We start from the raw sequence: 22,555 nt of genomic DNA, 5'->3' as shown, positions 1-22,555 counted from the left end.
CACAAAGGAGCAATGTGAAAAACAGTTACTTTTAAACTCTTTGCAGCAATCCAAACAACACATTCCTTACATGATCCAGCACAATGATGATAAAAGGGATTTTCACAACTTAGAGTTGTTAGAGTTAGAGTTCGAGCAGAGTTTTGCCATTGTTGCTGCGTTATCTAAAGGAGCCGTTTTAAACATGTGGGTTTTTTGTGTCTTTTTTTTGCTTTTTTTCATTAAATAAGGCTATATAATCACATTTAAAACATGAAAAAACATGCAAGGCTGGTTTTCCGCCCATAGACCGGGTGAAGACTTACACTCGAAACACCACGATAATACATATTTAACCGTCACAGGGACTTAAAGACGTTCGATGAGGTAAACATGCTACTTATTTCTCATTTAAGCAAGAAAATTCACCTGGAACCAAAACAACATCATACCAATACAACATGGATCATTTTCTGTGAAGCAACGGTGAAAACAATTTTCCATTTGAACATTGCAGAGTTACGATAGCTGCAAATAACTTCAGGACGCCACTGACTGGACGTTAACTCATGAGAACGGTCCAATGAAAGCAGAGATAAAGTCTTGTTTCGTCCACTTATCCAGGGCCAAATGATTTATACTCCGCAGGCTTACGCACACATGTTAATCTTTTAGGCCATGTTTGGGCTAATGACTGCTTCCTGCTCTCTAAGCTTTTAGCATCCACTGAAGAAGGCCTGTGTTTTCCCAAAGCCGAGTGAAGAAAAATAGAGCGCGTCTGCTGCTCGCTGCCCCGTTCTCTCTTTCATAGCCACAGCTGTGTCAACAAGACAGATGTGCTCGGGCCGGGTGAGCGCGGGCCAGACGCGCTCAGGACGGCGGGTCTATCGCAAAGAGGGACGCCAATATGGAGTCGTGTCCCGGTATGGATCCAATTAGCCTGACACTTCAGTTGGGAGAAGGTCCTCTGTGGATTTTAGGGAAGCCTGTCGATGGCCTTTAAGTCAATGACATGTCTGACAGGTGTATTTTTACATCGTCTTGACTTTGAAAGAGAAGCTTAAATAAACTGTCAGAGGAGTGGTCAGTCTGCCGGGTCTATTACACTTGTCTGACTGCCCAACATGTGAAAATGTGTGTGGGGTTTTAAAGCGATTTGATAACGGAAATATGTTGGAAGTATTGGTTTTTCAGTTGATCTCTATAAAAATATCAACAAATATTTGACTGTAATGAAAAGTAGTGGAGTCATATCACATAGCATATATACAGTATACACATTATTTGTGTATCCGTGCTGTTTAAGAAGATGGACATTCAGGAACGACTGCGTTAGCTGACTTTGCATAGATTGGAACCAGAATTTGTCTATAGAACTGTGAACTGTATAGAAAATTGTATCCACATTATTGTTAATCTATTGGTATTTATTATTGTTGATTTATTGTTAATTTATTGGTATTTCTTGTTAATTAGAGGTGGGGAATATATCAACATTTAGATAATATTGTGAATGTTGTTTTGAGCATATGCAAAATTTGAATATTGAATATATCGTATTGTAAACAAAAAAAAACTGAAAAAAAGATACAAAGAGAGCTAATCAACAACAACAATTGAAAGACGTTATGTTGTTTTAACTTTCAAATGAGGATATAATGTGATGTTTCAGAACTCTTTTTTTGGTTCATTTAACAGATATTTCACAATTGTCTCAACTAATATGTATAAAGGCATGTTTTTTTTTCTGTTGGATTGACATACAGTACAGTATTATTTTCTGACTATATCTTTATTGGGATACTAAAAAATAATATGATTTATTATCATCCATTTTTAGACCTCCTTTAGCTTACTTTACACTAGAATAGTCCTGTTATAGTCAGTGGTTGATCTATTCTGGGATACAGGAATCTTTAATTTAGTTGTACTTTGTGTGTAAATCCTGAGAGCCACAGAACTAAAGGCAAAACATAATGAGACACAAAGGAAAAATCAGACGATAGAGATTAAAATACATCAATTTTACGACTGTATTTTCTAACCCAATCAATCTATTTAATTCATTTAACTCAATAACAGAAGCTTGTTGTTTGCAGGTCTTATTGTTTGTGCTTTTGACTTTGCTTCCACGCCAGACCACTTCCTGTGTGTAGGTCAAGAAGCCGTGAGCTGACTCCTTTCTGACCCCGAAGAACAACAAACCCTTTACAAGTCCCATGCTGTCACAACAACTGTCAACATGTATTTACAGTTTGTTATAAAAAACAAGTCAAGTCAACTATTCAGTGAAACATGGTTTGTGATAATAAGAACGAGTTGTTGGGGCCGAGACGTGCTCTTCGGATCTCAAAATGTTCTGTCCAGTAGAGGTCATTAATAGCTGGAAGCGTTCTCAGACAATATGGACTTTTACTTCACCGACTCGTCCAAACGTTTAGTACTGTCTTTGGGGGATGAGACAGATTTTTGTCTGATCCTCGGCCATGAAGACCTCTTTGTGAGACAGTTAATTAGAGCAAAGTGTCATTCATAGAGACAATGTGAAATAAAATATGGTAAAGCATGTGGCGTAAAGTAGCAAAGTCACTTTTCGGAGTGGATCCTTTTTACTTTTAGTTCGGTAAAATTAAGAGCAGGTATCTGTACTTTCTACTCCATGGACTGAAATGTAGAAAGTAATTTGAACGTGGTCTGAGGGGTTATTTTCAGCACAATCATGGTTATGTCCTGCCTAAACGTGTGCTGGCTTTTTGGGGGGGAAATATCAGTTCAAATTGCTAATGTTGACAAAAAATCTGCACAATTCTTTATCAAAATCACCACATTCACACACACTTCTCAAGATCTGCGTGATATAATTTGACATTTTACATTTAAGGTACATTTTCAAACTGGTTCTTAAATACTTTTACTTACGAAGATGTTTGTAGGTGCTACTTTTTTTACTTAACACAATTGAGTGCTTCTTCTATCACTGGTCAATACTTAGTTTACATTCTAATTGAGTTTTAATCATATTTGCACAGTGTTTTCATAGTTACAGAACAGTTCTTAGGATTCAGCGCAGTGAAAAACAGACATCAAACCATGACAGATGTAGACAGAAATATCCCTTGCATCATGTCTTCGCCTCTGGGCAGGTGAAGCCAAACAACTGTCTCATCTAAGTGATAGATTTGACACATGACTTAGCGATAAACATTAACCTCTTTTCTCAGGTGGAGAGCGCAGTGCTTTTATCCAAACACACTCCCCGCGATGTTGCTTCAGATGTGCTTACATTTTACTGCTCTGTCTTTGTCTTTGTGTGCAGCGTCTGAGGAAAAGTCTGCACCCGGGGCTCTTGAGAAGGATCTCGTCCACGTGGACCACCACCACCTCTGCCACCGGCCTGCCCACTATCGAGCCCGGCCCGGTCAGGAGGGACCGCAGCGCCAGCATCAAGCCCTTCCACGAAGCCCTTCTCACGTGCAGGTATCCAGCCAGGCCGCGTTCAACTTCACATACACGTCAGAACCAAGGGGAAGCTGGGACTAAACCTGGACTAAACCAGTAGAACAGGACCAAACCAAGTCTATATCAGGGCTAAAACAAGACACTGTGCATCTTGTCATGGGTACACTTTAAGTTTAGTCGAGGTATGGGCACAGGAACATCATTTCATTCATCATTTCTAAATGCAATTAGTTCAGTTAAGCTGCATAATATATTGTGCTGTATTCCATATGAGCAGCCAAGAGGAAACAAATGCATAAAAGAAATAAGCTAATCCAAAACACAAAGTATCACTCAAATCTTAGCCTCTGTTAGATGAGCAGTTATAAATGAGTCAGAGACTGATTGGACGCTAACTTGCATGAGTTAAATCATTTTTTTTAATTATTTTGCTATATTTCAATAGCCATAATAATTAAGTATGAACAATTCATAATTCATATTGAACAAACTGTTTATTAAGAATGAATCAGGCTTAGTAACTACTTTAAGGTTCTGTTCATGATTTTCACACTTTTACTGTTTTTACTGTCTGTAAAAACGTGAAAAACAGAACTAATTCATTTAAAGCGATTTGCAGCAGTCTTGCTCTTTTACTCAATACCTTCAGAGTGTCCTAATTATTCATCTCACATTAGCATGCTAATAGAGCGCTCTATAATTAGATGCAGAGACCGCACATCTGTCTTATTTTCACCCAAAAAGCTGCTTCTACAATATCTCTGTCCTGGGGCAAAACAGATGTACTTTATTACATTTCTGGTGCAGTCCCTTTAATTCTGCAGTGAATACCTTAACAATATCTAACCAAAACCTCTTAATTCAACCAAGCTTGAATCATTCTTAGTAAACTATTTGTTAATTATGAATTAAGTCTTTGTTTTTACTTAATTAATATAGTGATGGTGTTCTACCTATGAACTATAGTCCAAGATCTTACAATTTAGTGCTATAAGAACCTACAAAATACCACTGTCATTACTTATAGAATGTACTACAGCTGTGATATTTCCCAGTCTATGAGCTGAAGTGTAACTGGAAAAATGAATGAAAGGGTGAAGGTGTGCAGAAAGTGCTTAGTGACCGGGCATGATTTCACTTTATTCAGAATGAAGTGCTCTACTTCCCTAATGCCCCACTGTGGAGCACTGCATTCTGGTTATTGTCCTGACTGTGGTAATGGCCTGAACAGACGCTGTAAGGTGAACTCCTCTGATGGCTGCTCAAGTTCCAAACATCCATCTTGAGCTTATGAGGCCGTTCCCAGAAGAGTGCTAGCGAGCGGTAATAGTTGAGAAAAGGCTGTGTGAGTGTCTGCGTGCACAATGGGAGCCAGAATGGAAATATGGCCCAGAGGTAAACGCATTAACCTGAATAACTAAGACACACTCCCAGAGCATTACCGCTGCAGATAGCACGGAATTACAGCCCCACTAAAGCCTATCTCTTCTATGGGAGACGCAGGCTTTGGTATTTTCAGCTTCATTATACGCTGGGTGTAAGTAGTGGGGACTTGGAGGCTGTTTTTTATGTGCAAAGTGCAATTTGTTTGACTATAGATTGTAGTTTAATTTTGCGTGTGTTGTGTGCACCTGATACCACAACAACTACTGGTCCACCCGAAAGACACAAAGGAACCGGAGCACAAATCGAATGTAGTATGCAAAATATCCTGCATGTCTTGAAATAAAATGTACTTCGAGTAAACAGGGAGGGCGTTCACATGGAAAAAAGAACGTAGGGCAGAACAGGAACAACTCAAATCAGCCTTTTAGCCCACATGTCTTTAAACCGGGATGAGGGGGCCTTTTTACTGTCCCACACCTGGGATATTGTCCTAAAGAAGTCAGACTTGAGATGGCCAAAACCTGTTTAACGTAATATATTAGTCTCCATGGAAACAAGCAGGTGAGCATTACCTCAAGTTATAAGTCAGATCTGTGGAGATGTGACCCTGCTCATAGTAAAAATGTATGTATTATAGGGTATTTCTAGCAACAAAAACACCGCAATTGAACAAATGCGTGATAAACATTTAAGTAAAGCAATCAAATCTCCATGGAGACAAGTAACTGAACACTTTCTGGTTTTGTGAGGTCAAACCTGCTGTCTTGGCCTCACAAGTACAAATACAGAATTGCATGTGAAGAATATAATTAAGTGTATTTGCTTTCACCGTTAAATCACCATGAAGTCTTTTATCTAGAATAAACACAACTGTTAATTTAATTGCCTGATTACAGTGAGGTTTATTTGAGAGTAATTCATTGTGATCAGAGCATAGCATTCCACACAATTACTTTGAGATTGTGATGTTGTGCCTGGACAATGTTAAAACAGGGACATTTCCAGAAACCTGGCATGAGAAGTTCTGGTCCATGTGTACTTGAATATGAATCATTGTCTTTGTTAATGTTTTTATAATGAAAGCAGTAAAGCAGGGGATAGACACTCCTACTCCTAACCCAGTACAGACAGTTGGATTTCACATAAATGCTGCTTGTCTTCAGGTCAGAGCTACTGTATACTACGATTATTAACAAACTTATTACAATAAAGATGCAGGGATTGTGGATAATAAAAAATAAGGACATTTTTAGTACATTTTGTAAATATGGTTGGTTATGTTTAGTTTGTTTTTTTTTTCAATAAAACAAATCAGTATTTTTGTTCTCTGCTTATTAGAAAATACATTAAAACTGACCCAAAGGTTTTCAGTTTGAATGGAACGAATGTATGAATAATGCACTACTTTTAGTACATAGAAAAACACTAATTAGGGTCAATGCATGGTATTATTATCTTAAAGACGCTGTACCTAATTTAAGATTTTTGAAAAACAGAGATCGTTCATTTTAAGCAGTTTGTAGCAGTGCAAACTTTTCCTAATGCATTTCTAATATCCTCATTATGAACATTTAAGTGAGTTTTACAACTTTCAGAGGCCAGAGCTGATATTTTGCTCCTACAGTAATGCTAACAACAACAACCAGCATGCTAGCAGCGCACTAGCCTTACTTCCCTGTTTGTGGAGGGTAAAAAACACTTAATGATTTGATGTATATAGTGCACAGCTGTCTTATTTTGACCCAAGGAGATGCTTTCACAATATATCTGCACTATACATACTATACTACTATATATATACTAACTAGTACAGCCCCTTAAATGTGATATCTGTTCTTCTGCCCCTCTCTACCTTTCGTCCAGGGTATAATCCTGCATCAGAGTTTGAAAAACTGTCCAAAACACAAGCAACAGTATTTTCCTGTGTTTGTGAAAGAAGAAAACTAACCTCGGAGCATTTCACATGGAAAACAGCTCTGGCCCGACCCGCAAATAATATTTTTCACCTGCGGCATGTCTCAGAAAGCTTCCCAATTCCACTGGAAAAGAGTGAACCTGGCATCACTGTCCTGCATGGTCAAATATATAAATGTTATTTTAAAATAGACCTTAAGGCTGGGAATCCCCCAGACATTGCATGAATCACAAAGGAATCATTTCACAATATTATTATTATAATAATTAATTTTCACATAACATTCTGCAATATCAAATTTAAACAGACAATTACACTTTCAACAGCTTTTCTTTGTTCAACCCCATAATGCATGTTTAGTTTAAGAAATAGACTAAATTTAATCATCAAAAACTCAACTGTAAGTTTACTTTCTCAAACTAATCAACAGAATTGTAGTGCCGCTCCAACTTAGTTTAGGTAATGATGCCTAATAATACTTACATTACAATACTGCAGTCCACGTTATTGACCCTGTATCACTATTTATAGAGGTGTGCAGTATATACACATTTTGATATAATCGTGAATGGTGTTTTGAAGATAATACAATTTCCATTAAAAATGTATGTAATTGCCAGATAAAGCTTTGGAGTAAGAAATCTAAAAAAACAACCCCCCCCCCAAAAAAACACATGATACACTTTATTTATTACAATGTGAAATGAGCCACATCGAGACATGTTCAATTTACCAGCGAATACCAATTTGCAGAAAGAAAATAAGAAAGCAAATGACGAAATGTACTTCAAGTTTGCACTAATATGCCATTGAGTCCAATGAAGAACAGAGGCAGAAGTTTGCATTGTGACGACTAATTAAACTAATTGAATGTGTACATAGCAGATATGAGGTCCATCCATGTGTGAAGGAACACAGTCTGTCAGAGTTGTGTTGATGCTAAAGCTAATTATCAAACACAGCCCAAGTGTTCCAGTGAAAACATGTGGCTCCGACAGGCTAATGAGTCACACTCTGCCCCCGGCCAAAAATACATCTGCATACTGTAAACAATCAGCAAAGATACACTGACATGTTTGTACCCGTGCATTTAAGAGCAGTACGGACCAAAATGCACAGACAGAATCACTTTAAAGGAGACATAATGCTAAATCAACTTTAAAGATCTTTTAACCTTGTTCCAGCTGTGTTTCAACATCATTTGTTTCCTCAAAGTTGCATTTAGATTGATTCATGCACGTTTGAGTGAGCCTGTATTGTCCTGCAACTGCTTCTAAGATGTCTGTTTTCACCTACCCCCTATCCCCGCCCACATCTCTGAACTTAGCTGTGGTTATTTGAAAAATTATGACTCATGTGGAAACATGTAGGCTTCTAAATAGACACGCAAAAAAATATGTATTTATTTATTTAATATGGACATAGCATTGGACGAACCAGATGCAATGTTTTAAGTGGTACTGTATAGCAAAATAAGCTAATTTTCAACACTTGTCCATAGGAGGCTTTCAGAATTAAAACAATACGGAATTTACAGACTATATACAATACATTTCATTTCATACATCACCAATGAAAAACATGCGCTTATTACACACTTTACTACAAATTATACTTTTTGTGAAACTTATTTCTTAAAGATTTTAAGGCTAGAAAATATTTTTTTTGTAATATTAAAGCAAACTAAACATTTCTTTCCCGGAAATGCAAAGCTTTTTTTTTTCAAAACTGTTTGCATTTAGATCTGATCCCAGATAATGATTGAAAATGTTTTGTAATCTGCTTCATTTCACCTCCAGTCGCCTCCATTTTGGAATTTTAAGCCTTGTGATGATTTTAAAGGGTCTATTGATTGTCTGTCTGCCATTAAGACATGAAAGCAGGCCGTGCAGCATGACTTCATTCACAGCTGCCATGTTGTTTACAGTAGTGAATGGTTCTGTTTGTTTGGTGTCTGGGCCTGAGCTGTGGCTGCTCGCTCTCGCTCAGTATGACTTTGAGTAACACTTTCAAACTTTTTGTGTACTTTGTTGTGCACTGGTTTGTCTGAGCATGTCTATGTACAGTTTAGTAAAGAATCCATCAGTAACAATTAACGACTCTCCACAGGCTGACATGCATTTGTAGCTCTGGTAGTTTATGTCATAAACCAGATTCTACATGTGTCTCTTTGTTTTCTGCTCATGTCCTAACTCTCCATCATCAGTATCACAGTGGTTAAGAAATGTTTTGTGTTTTGTGTGTCCTCCAGGTGCTCAAATTTACCCCGTCTCCAAAAATATGTATGGCTCGTAAAACACCTGGATAATAGATAACACATAGATGAATATAGATCTTATATTATTTTTAGTATTTTACAGCAATAAAAACCTTTCATTTAATACATTCAGGATGGATGAGTTTAATCCATTACTGAGCAACTCAACATGAAAGTCTTCCAAGAAATCAGAATACATTGTACAAAAAGATTTAGTTGTCGTCATCTGGACATTGTTTTTTGTGTTTTTAAACCAGACATTTTGACTTTCATCCAAAAAGTCATTCTCAATCTTAAGAATGAATTTCGAAACGTCTAAAAAAACAGTGTCCAGATGACGACAACTGAATCTTTTTCTACGATGGAACACAAATGAGAGATTACATGGACTTATTCAGAAAATCAGAATACATTTCTCTGATTAGACCAACATCAGTATTCTGTTATTAAATGCATTTTCAAGCTTCCAAACACTGCTCATAGTAGTATCTCTCAGTGCAGCTAGCTCAATTCAATAGGAAAAAACGACAACACATGGCTTCAATTGTCTCCTGTGCGCTGCTCCATCAAATCAGTAAAATCTTAATTAGGACATTAGGCTTCTTGATTCCACTCTGTTTTTCCATCATGTCAGCCCTCAGTCGGGAAAGAACAACACGCATGCATCAGACGCAGGCGCTCTGCTTATCACACTCACCCACCTCCATAAAATGTACATGTTTGCTTCTTCAAGTCTTCTCGGCCCAGCGTTGGTGGATTCCTTGAAGTTAAAATAATGGGCTCTGTGTTTATCAAAGCTCGGTCGGCTGCTGTTCTCTTGGGCTTTGAACCAAAAGGTGATCCGTCATCCTGCTGAGAGAGCTTGGGTAAAGAAACGGACTAAATTACAGCAAAGTCAAAGACGCGGCGACAGCTGGACGTTGCATTAAGATACGGGGCGGAATATTTATTATTACCCTTCAAGATGTGTTTTCATACAGTCCAAGGGTTTTTGTCAGGATGCACGTGAACCATACGTCAAAGTGAACTGAAATAGAGCCTCAAACCCAGAATGTGTCACTTTGGGCTTTTCTGAATGGTGTATGTCGTTATTTCTGCTTCTTATTTACTATCAACTATGTCAATTAAAAAATAAAAACAAATAGAAATGTGTCAAATGGTCAAAGCACAATATATTTTAGATCTGTTGCTGTGTGAAATTAACTCCAAAAGGGGTTTAAATCAAAAGAGTTGGTTTTGTTGGACTCTTTTAGATTACAAAGATATCAAACTGCAAATGCTTTATTAAGTCTGTCACTTTCTGCTGATTGACAGTGAGTGTGAAATGTTCTATGTTGTTCTACCTTGGCCAGGACACTCTTACAAAAGAGATTTAACACATTAATACATTTAATTCATCTCAGTTCTAATCCTAATCGAAGTAGCCATTAGATTGCCAAAGGTCTGTGTCAATTCTCCACAAATGCATTTACAGAAATTGTGTTTTCTAATACCTTTTTTATTAAAAAACACAAGGTACCACTTGATAATAACTACACCTTAATTTGCCTTAATTCATAATGAGCATATAGTTTATTAGGAATGATTCAGGCTTAGTAACTACTTAATTAAGGATAGGGTTGAATTAATTGTTCATAATGAAGGAAGTCTTGTTCATTCTTTACTAAGGCAGGTAATAATAATAATTGTAGTTATTATAAAGTGTCAGCAAACACAAAAATCAATGAATAAATACATTTAAAAAAAACATTCTTTACTGTGAGGAAGGTCACCTCTACACAGATCTGACCTGACTGGACCTAGTCTCCATGGAAACCCACCGGACCCTCCGTCAGAAAATGAACATTGTGCACCTTTAATTAGTTCAGAAACAGAAATGACCCATTTCTGTACATGATTTCATAACGTCAGATTTTATCCAATCAAAAAGTAGAATCCGTCTCACCCAAAAGAACTCCCCATGAAACGTGTCTTCCAGTTCCAGTTGTGATCGTGTCATTATTAACTTTATGCCTCATTGGAACTTCGATTGGAGTTGATCTGATGCCATTTTAGTGTAAACAATTATCAAGAATCATTTTGACATAACATTTGATCCAACAAAATCCAGCGTACAAGTCAGAAGTCAAAAAGAATGACTCCAGACTCGCTCAAAACGACATCTTCACCACGTTACGCATTCAGTGAAACAGACTAATGCTGGCGGTCCGGGGCATTGATCCAGTGCATACCTGGAAAAGCTTGGTTACATGAAGAGAGCCAACATACTCCTTCAATAGACTGTTATTTGAGTTGCTGCTGTGGCTGCTTTACATCTATAAAAACAGCGTCAGTGTTACAGTCCAAAGAGCCACGTTTGACCTCTGTCTTCCATTAACATTGCAAAACGCAGACAAAAACACGCTGGGTGGCTCATTGATCCTGCAGGTTAAGCGCTCGGAGACGTTTAAATTGCCGTAAGTACATTGCTTACAGTGCTTATTACTGTAACTTCACACCAATGTTTTTCATATCATAAACGTGGAATGCCCGTGCGGTTGATGGACAGATTCCTGAAGTGAAAACGAGACGATCTTATTTACATTCTGCGCTGACGGCTCAATGTCAGTCCGCCCGGGAATTCGGCTGCTGCATTGGCAAAACGGCATCACGGAGTGCCACTTTTTACACTCTTCAATAACACTGCGTGATGATGGATGCAGTAAAAAGTAGCTGATAAAAGTATTAGTTAAGCTAAAGATCGGCAGAGTACAGACACAATGAAAGGGATTTGGAACTGGTGATGTTGAGCAGCAGAAAATCACTTTTGTAGTTTTGAACAGAAAGTCAGGGGAACAAGTCATTTTATATCAATTTAGCTGTTTACAGTGAACAAAATGTATAATGTTGTATTAGTTTTATATGCTCCAGGTTAGTGTATACCAAAAATAAAGCATAAAAGGTGTCTTTTAAAAGAGACGTACAAAATCACCTTTTTGGTACATTTTTAAGTGAAATCTCGTTCACTGGGGAATCACATGCAGTAAATTGTCAAATGTTGGATTTAAACTCAAGATTTTTTTTTTCAATATAGCAATAACGAGCCGTGGCCACTGTGCTTGCATTCATTAAACTGCTTACCTTCAACGTTTCAGCTATTTCAGGCCATGTCTTCTGTCTTTAAGTTGTCTCCAATCTGACGATCAACTCGTTCTAGTCCAGCATGAATCATCCCCAAGGTCCTGGATGTGGTTTATGTTTACGTGACTGTTTTTTGAAAGGGCATCGTCACTTTACCTTGACCCTCTCTCCTGTGTTTCCTCTGCTAAAAAGCCTGGAGACATAAAACTGGAGCTCCAGTCTAATTTGAGCGACGCACAGCGTATGACATTGCTGGTGCAGCTTGTCACACTGGTTACTATTAAAAGCATTTCCTGTGCGTATGCTGTGCTTACTCGCTCTTACTGCTTTGCTACAATTAGGGTTAACCTGTCATAATGCACTTGAAGCACATGTTATAATTGTTTTCCCTTCTCACGTAACCACTTAAAGCGTGTATTGTGAAGATGTATTTTGAGTGATTCATGCTTGTTTGAGTCCTTATTCTCCTGCAATTGAGACACCATTGCTCTGACAATTACCACTTTCACCAATTACATGCTGACTGCTCTGTGCTTACATCACTCTTTAATGTTTTTCTTAATCAGAGGTTCAGCAGCGTCGCCAAGACATTTTTCACACTTAAAATGGAAGAAAAGGCTGCAGGTTGTAGTGATAACGTTTACAGTGAGACACAGTAAAAGTGCAGACGCAAATCAACACCACAGTTTTCAACCAGGGGCCAGTGGACTTGTTTTAGATGAAAGTGGAGCTTTAAAATGTCCAAAATATGAAATAAAGATCCATATGTGTCATAGATTATAACACGATTACAGACAAAAACATAATAGGTCTTCTTTAACCTCAAATAGCTTCTTTCTGCTCCTTTTAATCCTCAGTAATATTGTACAAAGTGTTCATTGGCCAAAGCATGAAACCTCTGGATATCCCACACCTGCTCCACATTACAGTGGTCAGCACTGGCTGTGAAAACACCAGCTCTTTGTGAAGGTCTCCGTCCGGACCATTAGTCTGCTGCATGTGGGCCGGGCTCTCCACTGTTCAAGCTACATTTGTCAGACGCTGATAGACACACAACAGCTCTTTGTGCTCCCGCGAGCAGCAGATGTGACACAGGTAATTCCACAAGTGTTACCATTCTGTAAACAAGGGACAAAATACATATAAACCACACAATAGTTATGATTTGACGATAATGATAATCGTTAAATGATTGTTAATGCGTCTGTTGTGTGTAAAATGTCGCTTATTGATGACATCAGCAGAGGGAATCTTGGCAGCAGCACTACTTCTTGTTAACTCTTACTTTTATTTTTTAAATGTTGTTTGACTGTTATGCAAATATTACTACTGGGACAATGCCACCAAACTAAGTCATAATTTTAATGAAATGTTCCAAGGAAAGGTAGAAGCAATATGGACAAATTAGTATTGAATTAAATCTATCTCTCCTACACATTTTGCACGTTTTTTGTTTTGTTTTTTGCATTAAAAATGCCTGTAATTGAATAAGTGCAAGATAGATCAGTTTAATGACTTACTGTGGAACATTCAGAGCAAAGCAAAGACGAGCAGGTATATGACCTTCCACCAGAAACGTGCTCCACTGTCGACTCTTAAGTCATTGATGCCACAAACAGAACTAATGCTGGTGGGACAGACATTTGAGAAACTTGGTGCTTGTTGCTCAATGGAAAACGTTTGAAGCAGAGGAAATCTTCAGTACGTGGGAGAGCCGTAATCGAGCTGGATCAGAACTGTGCAGAACTCTGAAGAAACATGACTTTGTGCGTCATAAATCTGAAAGTATCAAATAACATATTTGAGTTGATGTGTTTTTTGTTGATGTGTTCATCTATTAGGTTCATTAACAAGTCTTTTTGTTGACGCGGAGACAGAGCTACAGGAATCCCAGAAGGATTTTACTTTTTAATAAGTTCTGCCAACTTGCAACACATCAAACACTAGTCTCTGATCATTCTGTATTTGGCTGATAGGCTTTTATGCCCCTGTAGTTTTCCTTCTTGTTAGTTTGCAAACAGTTTTAGATATGTGTATTTGTAACTCTTGTATCCCTTCTGTTTTAAGCTGTGGGAGGCCATACATCAAACTATGTCATGGAGAAGGTTCTATGGACAAAGGAGACAGGATACCTCGGTCAGGTATGTTCCCAGCTGCTGCTTTTTACACTTTATGGCACGCATATTGGACAAAAGTAGCGACAATGTGGTGGAAGTTTGTCAATGTAAAAGCCGTATTGACCCACACGTGGTCCATAGTAACAAAGGTTTCTAAGGAAGTCAGTTAGGTTTTAAGTTCAAGACGTTTTGACTCCCATCCAGAAGAAGTCTGAAGGCATTCTGGACTGCAAAACGAACAAAACGCAGTCTTAAAGGGAGGAGTTTTTACCTGAAAGACCTTTGACAGAGAAGAGAAGGAAGCAACTCTAACCTTCAACAGAAATGACTTATTAAGGAAGCTGCCATTAGTTTGTGGCCTGAAGATCAAGGTCAAATGTATAAAAACAAACCTTCAAACTAAGCAGCACCAGACTGAGTTTGCCTGTGTGAAAAACTGCTGAGCTTGCATGATGTTGTCAAAAATGAATGAACCCTTTGAAATAATGTTAATAAACGATTTATAAAGCATTAATTAGCACTAGTTCTTTAAAAAGCAGCTTGTTAATGCTCTTAAAAACATTTTGTAAATGTTATTATAAGTTGACAAGTGCTAGTAAATGCCTTGTAAGTGCATAAACAAATAACCAGAGCTTATTAATGGCATATAAATGGTTTACATTACCAAGCGTACAAATAACAATGAACTTTCGTGGTGGTGTTCGGTTCTGTTTTTGTGCTCGTGCAGGAGAGGACCCAGTGGTTGTGTCGTCAGACTACGAGAGCACCCACGAGGCCAACCACAGTGACAGCAGTGACGTAGCACCCACAGAGGAGGACACGGAGGAGGGCAAGAGCACCTCTCAAAATGTCATCCTTCACCCACTAATACCTCCAGAGGTCAGCACGTCTGCAGATAACACACTGTTTACCGTTCATTCAGAAGATTTGAAAGATATCCTCTCAATACTTCACATCCTCACACAGGACAAACCAGTTTTGGCCCCTGAACCGTTGTTGATGGAGGCTCTGGAGCCTCTGATGAGCCAGCTAAATAATTGGAACTTCCCTATCTTTGATTTGATGGAGAGGACTAATGGAAAATGTGGAAGGATCCTCAGTCAGGTAAGACAAGACCTCCAAAAGTAAAGAATCAACTGTAGCATACATGAGCTCGAGAGGCTTTAACTTATTTATTTGAGCTTTATGGAATGAATCAAACATATTTTACAAACAATTAGGTGCAAAGTATAAATACTTTGTGCGTTTAGCCTCTTTTTCCCACTAAACAATATATAAAACTGTTGATTACTGAAAAAAGCATTACACAATAACACTAAGAATTACAACGATAATACATTTGATTTACATATCATTTGATGCTACTTTCTTTTTACTGTTTGGAGTGAACTATTAGTATTTTATTTATTTTTTCCACATGCTTGATTAATGTATATATACTATCAATGTACACTTCAATTAAAACATAGCTGTGTAAAACTCTGATTCCAAACTGCCGGAAATGATTCAAACATGATCAAGTAGACATAAAAGCGAGCTTGAGAATGCACAGTAACAGATTAGACTTTCTGGACGCTTGTGGTTTGGTGCCAGGCGAATAAATAACAGAAGATTGTTGTGCCGCAGGTCTCGTACCGACTCTTTGAAGACACGGGCCTGTTCGAGACCTTCAAGATCCCTGTTAAAGAATTCATGAACTACTTCCATACCCTTGAGAACGGTTACCGGGACATACCGTGTAAGCTCCTTTTACCGGCCTCTCACAGGTGTAATACCGACACTTAACACCAGAGGGCAGAGGATAGCGTTAGAAAATATAGTGTAACTGGTTCTCAAAAAGTGGGGTGTGTTCTGTTGGTGTAGTCCTGGTTTTCTCTAGGTTTAGACCGGGTTAACGTCTGGTTTAAAGGTGCACTGTGTAACTTTTCTGGTTTATTCCATAGTGGCATTAATTTGTCTTACGTTGAGTCAATTGCAGGTGTTTTTATTCCGGTTTGTGTGCTCGTCGTGGAGATAAATAAGTGGAATGCTGTGTTGTGGAACTTTCCTGACAAAGAAATAACATTTTCATGGAAAACAGTAAAAGACAGACCCTCCATCTGAAAAATTACATGGTGCAGCTTTAAATTTAGCTCACTTTTCATTATACGTGTTGTACATATGTTATGATTTGATCTATATTTGGATTATATTCTAGTTTTAAAGGTTCTGTACCTGATTTTGAACCATGAGTCAGGAGTATGTGCTACTTTATCTTACTTTAGCTCCACCTACTTAGTCTTTTCTGTCAATCTGATATTTCCATACTGCCCCATGTCACAGAAACTTTTTTCATTATCGTTTATTGTCATTCTTGATAAAGCATTATTTGTACATAATTCTTAGTGATTATGGCCCTGATTGGACGAAGCTTCTGTGTTTGTTTATACCCAACAAAATGCTTAGTAAAATGCATTGATTAATATATTTCTTATTTAGCTGCATTTACCATAAACTGTAAAGCGCATTCATCTTGACAATAGAATACATTAAAATCAAGTACAGGCCCTTTGCGTATATTATGTAGGTATTGTTACTTGGAGTGGAAGAATCACTGGTCTAAGGAGTATCATACAGAGGTCAGCAGTGCCCCCTGGTGGTGGTTGAGCTGAACTCTAACACGCTGGTGTGTGTTTCACTGCAGACCACAACAGGGTGCACGCCACAGATGTGCTTCACGCGGTCTGGTACCTCACCACTCAGCCTGTGCCTGGTCTGCCCAGCCTCCTCAATGACCACGGATCGGCCAGCGACTCAGGTAATTGAAAGAGTTGTCCACATGGGGGTGCTATTGTATACGTTTGATCCAAAACCACAGGACCCTCTCAGACTCTGCCAGTGTAGTCATATTTATACAGAGCATCACCCAAGCAGAAGTAGTAGGATAAGTTCTTATCCTACTTTTCATATACTTTTCATATTACAGCCGGCGCTTTGGTGGGAGCATTTTCTCTATTTGAAGTGTAGAACAGCATGAAATTGTTGGCAGATTAGACTTCCACATTTCCATAACCTCTTTTGTGTGCCTTACTTGGGCCATCCCTTTGATCCACATATAAGTGGATCGGAGTCTTCAAGTGTTCCCCTCGCCTGCATGTGCACATTTGTGTTTGTATTTGTGTGTTTAGGCTTGGGTTTGGGTAAAAAGTAAAGTGCATGTGTATGAATGGGAGGGAAATTGCACTCAAGAATATTGATTCTCCAAAATAATACTTATTAAAACGCTCATGCAAAGAGCCTTCACCCACGTGAGAGCAAATACTGACTTAAAATATATACAGTTTTTTTGGAATGTATTCACTTTTTCCACACTTTGTGATGTTACAGCTTTATTTAAAAAAAAAAATTTAATTCATTAATTCCCTCAAAATTCTACAAAAAATACCCCATAATGACAATGGTTTGAATTGTACTTAAATGTGTAAAAAACAAAACAAAAAATCTCAAGTATTCACACCAATGACACACAAAATTGAGCTCAGGTACATCATTCTTCCTTCGATCCTCCTTGAGACGCTTGATTAGAGTCCATCTGTGATAAATTCAGTTGATTGGACTCGATTTGCAACAACACATGTATCTGTTTAAGGTCCCACAGTTAACAGCATGTCAGAGCACAAACACAGCCATGAAGTCCTAGGAACTGTCTGTAGACCTCTGAGACTGAATTGTATCAAGGCTCAGATCTGAGGAAGGAGACAGAAACTTCTGCAGCATTGAAGGTTCCTATGAGCACAGTGTCCTCCATCATCTGTAAAAGGTTTGGAACCACCAAGACTCTTCCTAGAGCAGGCCCTCCACCAAACTGAGCAATCAGGGGGAAGGGACCTGATGGTCACTCTGACTGATCTCCAGTGTGTCTCTGTGGAGAGAGGAGAACCTTCCAGAAAAACGACCATTCCTGCAGCATCAGGCCTGAATGGCAGGGCGGCCAGGCGGCAGTCACTCCTCAGGCACATGACAGCCCACCTGGAGTTTGCAAAAAGGCCCCTTAAGGACTCACAGACCATGAGAAACAAAAATGTCTGGTCTGATGAAACAAAGATTGAACTCGTTGGTTTGAATAGCGAGCGTCATGTCTGGAGGAAACCAGGCACCGCTCATCACCTGGACAGGACCATCCCTATAGTGAAGCATGGTGGAGGCAGCATCACGCTGTGGGGATGTTTACAGCGACAGAAACTGGGAGACTAGTCAGGATCAACAGAACGATGAATGCAGAGAATGTGTACAGAGAATGATGAAAACCTGCTCCAGAGCACTCTGGACCTCCTCAGACTGGGGCAAAGGTTCATCTTCCAACAAGAGAAAGACCCTGAGTACACAGCCAAGATAACAGAGGAGTGGCTACTGCACAACTCTTGACTTCCGTGACTTTCCTTGAGTGGGACAGCCAGAGCCCAGACTTGAACCCAATTGAACATCTCTGGAGATCTGAAAATGTCTGTAACACTCACCAGCCAAACTTATTGGGTTTGGGAGGTTCTGCAAAGAAGAATGGGAGAAACTGTAGTGTTATACTCAAAAAGACTTGAGGCTGTAATTAGTGCCAAAGGTGTTTCAACACAGTATTAATAATAATAATAATAATAATAATAATAACTTTTATTTATATAGCGCTTTTCAGTGACCCAAAGACGCTGAACATAATAAAAAAGGGGGGGGGGGGTATTTACAGACAGGGGGGGACAACACGTACAATACACATTAATATACAGATAAAATGAACAAGACAGAAGAAGTAGAGAGAAAAAGATGGGGATGTAACAGGGGGTAGAAGTGTAGGCAATGGGGTAGAGGAGGCTAGGGGTAGGGGAGGTCATAGGCTTGGGTGAAGAGGTATGTTTTTAGGCGGGATTTGAATGTTGTGAGTGAGGGAGAGTGGCGGACAGGTTGGGGGAGGGAGTTCCAGAGTCGGGGTGCTGTTCGGGAGAATGCTCTGTCGCCAAAACTTTTGAGTCGGGATGTTGGTGCAGTCAGGGTGAGAGAGGAGGAGGATCGGAGAGCTCGGGTGGGGCGGTGGGGGATGAGGAGGTCAGACAGGTAGGGGGGGCAAGGTGGTGAAGAGCTTTGAAGGTGAGGAGGAGTATTTTAAAGTTTATGCGCTGCTTGATGGGGAGCCAGTGGAGAGATCGGAGAACGGGAGTGATGTGATCACGGGACCGGGTGTGGGTGAGGAGGCGGGCAGCGGAGTTTTGGACCATTTGGAGTCTATGGAGGGAATGGGAGGAGATGCCAGTGAGGAGGGAGTTGCAATAGTCAAGGCGGGAGGAGATGAAGGCATGGATGAGGGATTCAGCAGCGGGGAGGGTGAGAAAGTGTCGGATTTTGGCGATGCGGCGGAGGTGGAAGTATGAGGTCTTGACATGGGGAGTGAAGGAGAGGGTGGGGTCCATGATGACACCGAGATTGCGTACCAGGGTAGAGGGGGTGATGGTCGAGGTGTCGATGCTGAGTGAAAAGGGACCAGTTTTATTGAGAGTGGATTTGGTGCCAATGAGGAGGAGCTCTGTTTTGTCACTGTTCAGTTTGAGGAAGTTGAGAGTGAGCCATGATTTTATTGTAGAGATGCAGGTTTCGATGTGGCTGAGGGGAGGGTTTTGGGTGGATTTGGTGGTGAGGTATATCTGGGTGTCGTCAGCGTAGCAGTGAAAGTCCAGGTTGAGTTGGCGGAGGATGTGACCAAGGGGGAAGATGTAGCAGATGAAGAGGAGGGGGCCGAGGACTGAGCCCTGGGGGACCCCCTGCGTTACTGGGGAGAGGGTGGATGAGTGACCGGAGAGGGAAATGAACTCTTGCCTGTTGGTGAGGTAGGATGTGAGCCAGTCAAGTGCAGAGCCCTCAACACCCAGTTGGCGCAGCCTTTGTAGGAGGATGGAATGGTTTATAGTGTCAAAGGCTGCGCTGAGGTCTAGTAGTAACAGGATGTTGAGGGCCCCGGAGTCTGCAGAGGTGAGGAGATCGTTGAGTACTTTGACCAGGGCTGTTTCAGTGCTGTGAAGTGGGCGGAAGCCAGATTGGAGGGGTTCATAGAGGTTGTTTGACTGGAGGTGGGTGTGAAGTTGGGCGGCGACGATGCGTTCCAGCGTTTTTGAGAGGAACGGCAGGTTGGAGATGGGGCGGTAGTTGGAGAGGTTGGCGGAGTCTAGGGTGGGTTTTTTGAGGATGGGGGTGATGGAGGCCAGTTTGTAGATGGAAGGAACATGGCCGAGGGATAAAGACTGGTTGAAGAGGGTGGTGAGATGGGGGATGAGAGCAGGGAGGCAGGCCTTGGTTAGATTCGTTGGGAGGGGGTCGAGAGAGCAGGTGGTGGTTTTGGAAGCGGTGATGAGGTCTATGATATGAGAGGAGTTAACAGAGGAGAAGGTGGTGAGGGCAGGGAAGGGTGGGTGGTCAGGGAGCGGAGGGGGGGCAGGGGTGGGGGTGGTGATGGAGTTAATGGAGACGGCAGTCATGGAGCTGTTGATTTTGGAAATTTTGTCATTGAAGGCAAGGAGGAAAGAGTTGCAGAGGTCAGGGGAGGAGGGTGGAGTGATGTCCGGTGGCTGGAGCAGCTTGTTGACGGTGGAGAACAGGGTGCGAGGGCTCCGGTGGGAGCTGTTGATGAGGGTGGAGAGGTGGGCAGATTTGGCGGCTTGGAGAGCGTCACGGTAGGAGGAGATGTGTAATTTGAAAGCTTCGGCGTGGACGGTGAGGCGGGTTCTTTTGAGGAGTCGTTCGAGTTGGCGGCCAGTCTGCTTCATGGTGCGGAGTTCAGGGGTGTACCAGGGGGCGGGGTTGATGTATGAGACGGAGGAGGTTTTCCAGGGGGCTAGGGAGTCAAGGGAGTCGGAGAGGGTGGTGTTGAGCATGACAGCATAGTCGTCGGGGGAAGAGGGGGGGGAGTCAGGGCGGAAAGCAGAGGATATGAGCTGGGAGAGCGTGAGGGGGTTGACTGACTTGATATTGCGGTAGGTGATGGTGCGTTTTTTGGGGTTGTGGGGCGAGGGTAGGGGGGCAGAGATGATCAGAGAGTGGGAAGGGGAGGGGGTGGGGCTTAGATATGGGTAGGAGAGAGGAACAGACTAAGTCCAGAGTGTGGCCTTTGGTATGGGTGGGGAAGTCAATGTGTTGGGTGAGATGGAAGCAGTCCAGGAGAGAGAGGAAGTCGGATGTCAGTGGGGCGTTGGGGCAGTCAATGTGGATGTTGAAGTCACCAGTGAGTAGGAGGCGGGCAGAGAGAGAGGATGCGATGGTGAGGAGTTCAGACAATTCAGTGAGGAAAGAGGGGTGGGGCTTTGGGGGACGATAGATCAGGATAGCGGTGATAGAGTTGGGGAGGGAGAAGGCGAGGTATTCAAATGATGAGATGGATGGAAGGTTGAGGTTCAGTTCAGTGATGGATGTAGATTTTTTATGAATAACAGCAAGACCTCCCCCACGCCCGGAGAGGCGGGGTTTGGCAGTGTAAGTGTAGTTGGAGGGAGTGGCTTGGTTGAGAGCATAGAAGTCCAGGGGCTGTTGCCATGTTTCACAGAGGAGAAGCAGATCAATGTTATTGTCCAGTAGCAGTTCAGATATAACAGGTGATTTGTTGGCGAGGGAGCGGCAGTTCAGCAGTGCAAGGGAGATGGATGGGGGCGCGGAGATGGATGGGGGCGCGGAGATGGGGGGGCGGAGGTTGCTGAGGTTGGCAGTGCGGCAGGTGGGGGTGACAGGGGGGCGAAAACTAGTCCAGAGTGAGGGGATAGGTGAGCCGTCGTTGGAGTGTTGGTTATGGGAGAGACCAGAGCCCCTGTGGATGTAGCGGGGCCGGCGAAGGATCCTAGCTGGGCTAGCTGCAGAGGCAGCAGCAGCTGGGAGACGGTGGTTATGGTTGAGGAGGTGAAGGTCAGCAGCGGTGTAGGTGAGTAGGCGAGAAGTTGGTGGAGCGGTGGCCTGGAGGCGTGGGAGTGATAGTCCGAGGAGGAGATGGAACGTAACAGCAGATGAGAGTAATCCAGTTAGAATGTTGGCGGTGGCTAGAAGCTGGTTAACTAGAAGCTGGTGGGCAGAGAGTTGTGAAAAAGCAGCAGTGGACCGGGTGTTGAAGCTGGTGGAGTGAGTGGCGTTGGTTGCCCCAGACCTTGTCTGCACGGCAGGGAGGCCCCGCAATACCATGACGGACCTCAGCAGGTGTTAAGCCAGCTGTTAGCTGGCGGCTAGGGCAGTAGATAGTCCAGGAGTGAGGGAGGAGATGAGCGATGGACGGTGCAGTAATGTCCGATGAAGTTAAGGAACAGGGATGTAGACAGAAGACAACAC

At 41.3% G+C, this 22,555-nt stretch overlaps 1 protein-coding gene across 1 annotated transcript in view; it reads left to right on the top strand.

Moving 5' to 3' along the window:
* Positions 1 to 22,555, top strand: part of LOC140348860 (cGMP-inhibited 3',5'-cyclic phosphodiesterase 3A-like) — a 124,530-nt gene that overhangs the window by 91,320 nt on the left and 10,655 nt on the right. The window contains exons 4-9 of the mRNA XM_072434975.1: positions 3,296 to 3,456; positions 14,184 to 14,257; positions 14,961 to 15,112; positions 15,200 to 15,337; positions 15,860 to 15,971; positions 16,917 to 17,030. Coding sequence (XP_072291076.1) covers positions 3,296 to 3,456; positions 14,184 to 14,257; positions 14,961 to 15,112; positions 15,200 to 15,337; positions 15,860 to 15,971; positions 16,917 to 17,030 — 751 coding nt within the window. The remainder of the gene's footprint in view (positions 1 to 3,295; positions 3,457 to 14,183; positions 14,258 to 14,960; positions 15,113 to 15,199; positions 15,338 to 15,859; positions 15,972 to 16,916; positions 17,031 to 22,555) is intronic.

Source organism: Eucyclogobius newberryi, unplaced genomic scaffold, assembly GCF_026437365.1.
Source record: "Eucyclogobius newberryi isolate DKJ021-1_F unplaced genomic scaffold, fEucNew1.0.hap1 SCAF_7, whole genome shotgun sequence".
In the NCBI taxonomy this organism is placed as follows: Eukaryota; Metazoa; Chordata; class Actinopteri; order Gobiiformes; family Gobiidae; genus Eucyclogobius; species Eucyclogobius newberryi.
Note: the sequence above shows the minus strand (reverse complement) of the source record. Positions and strands in the feature narration are given on the sequence as shown.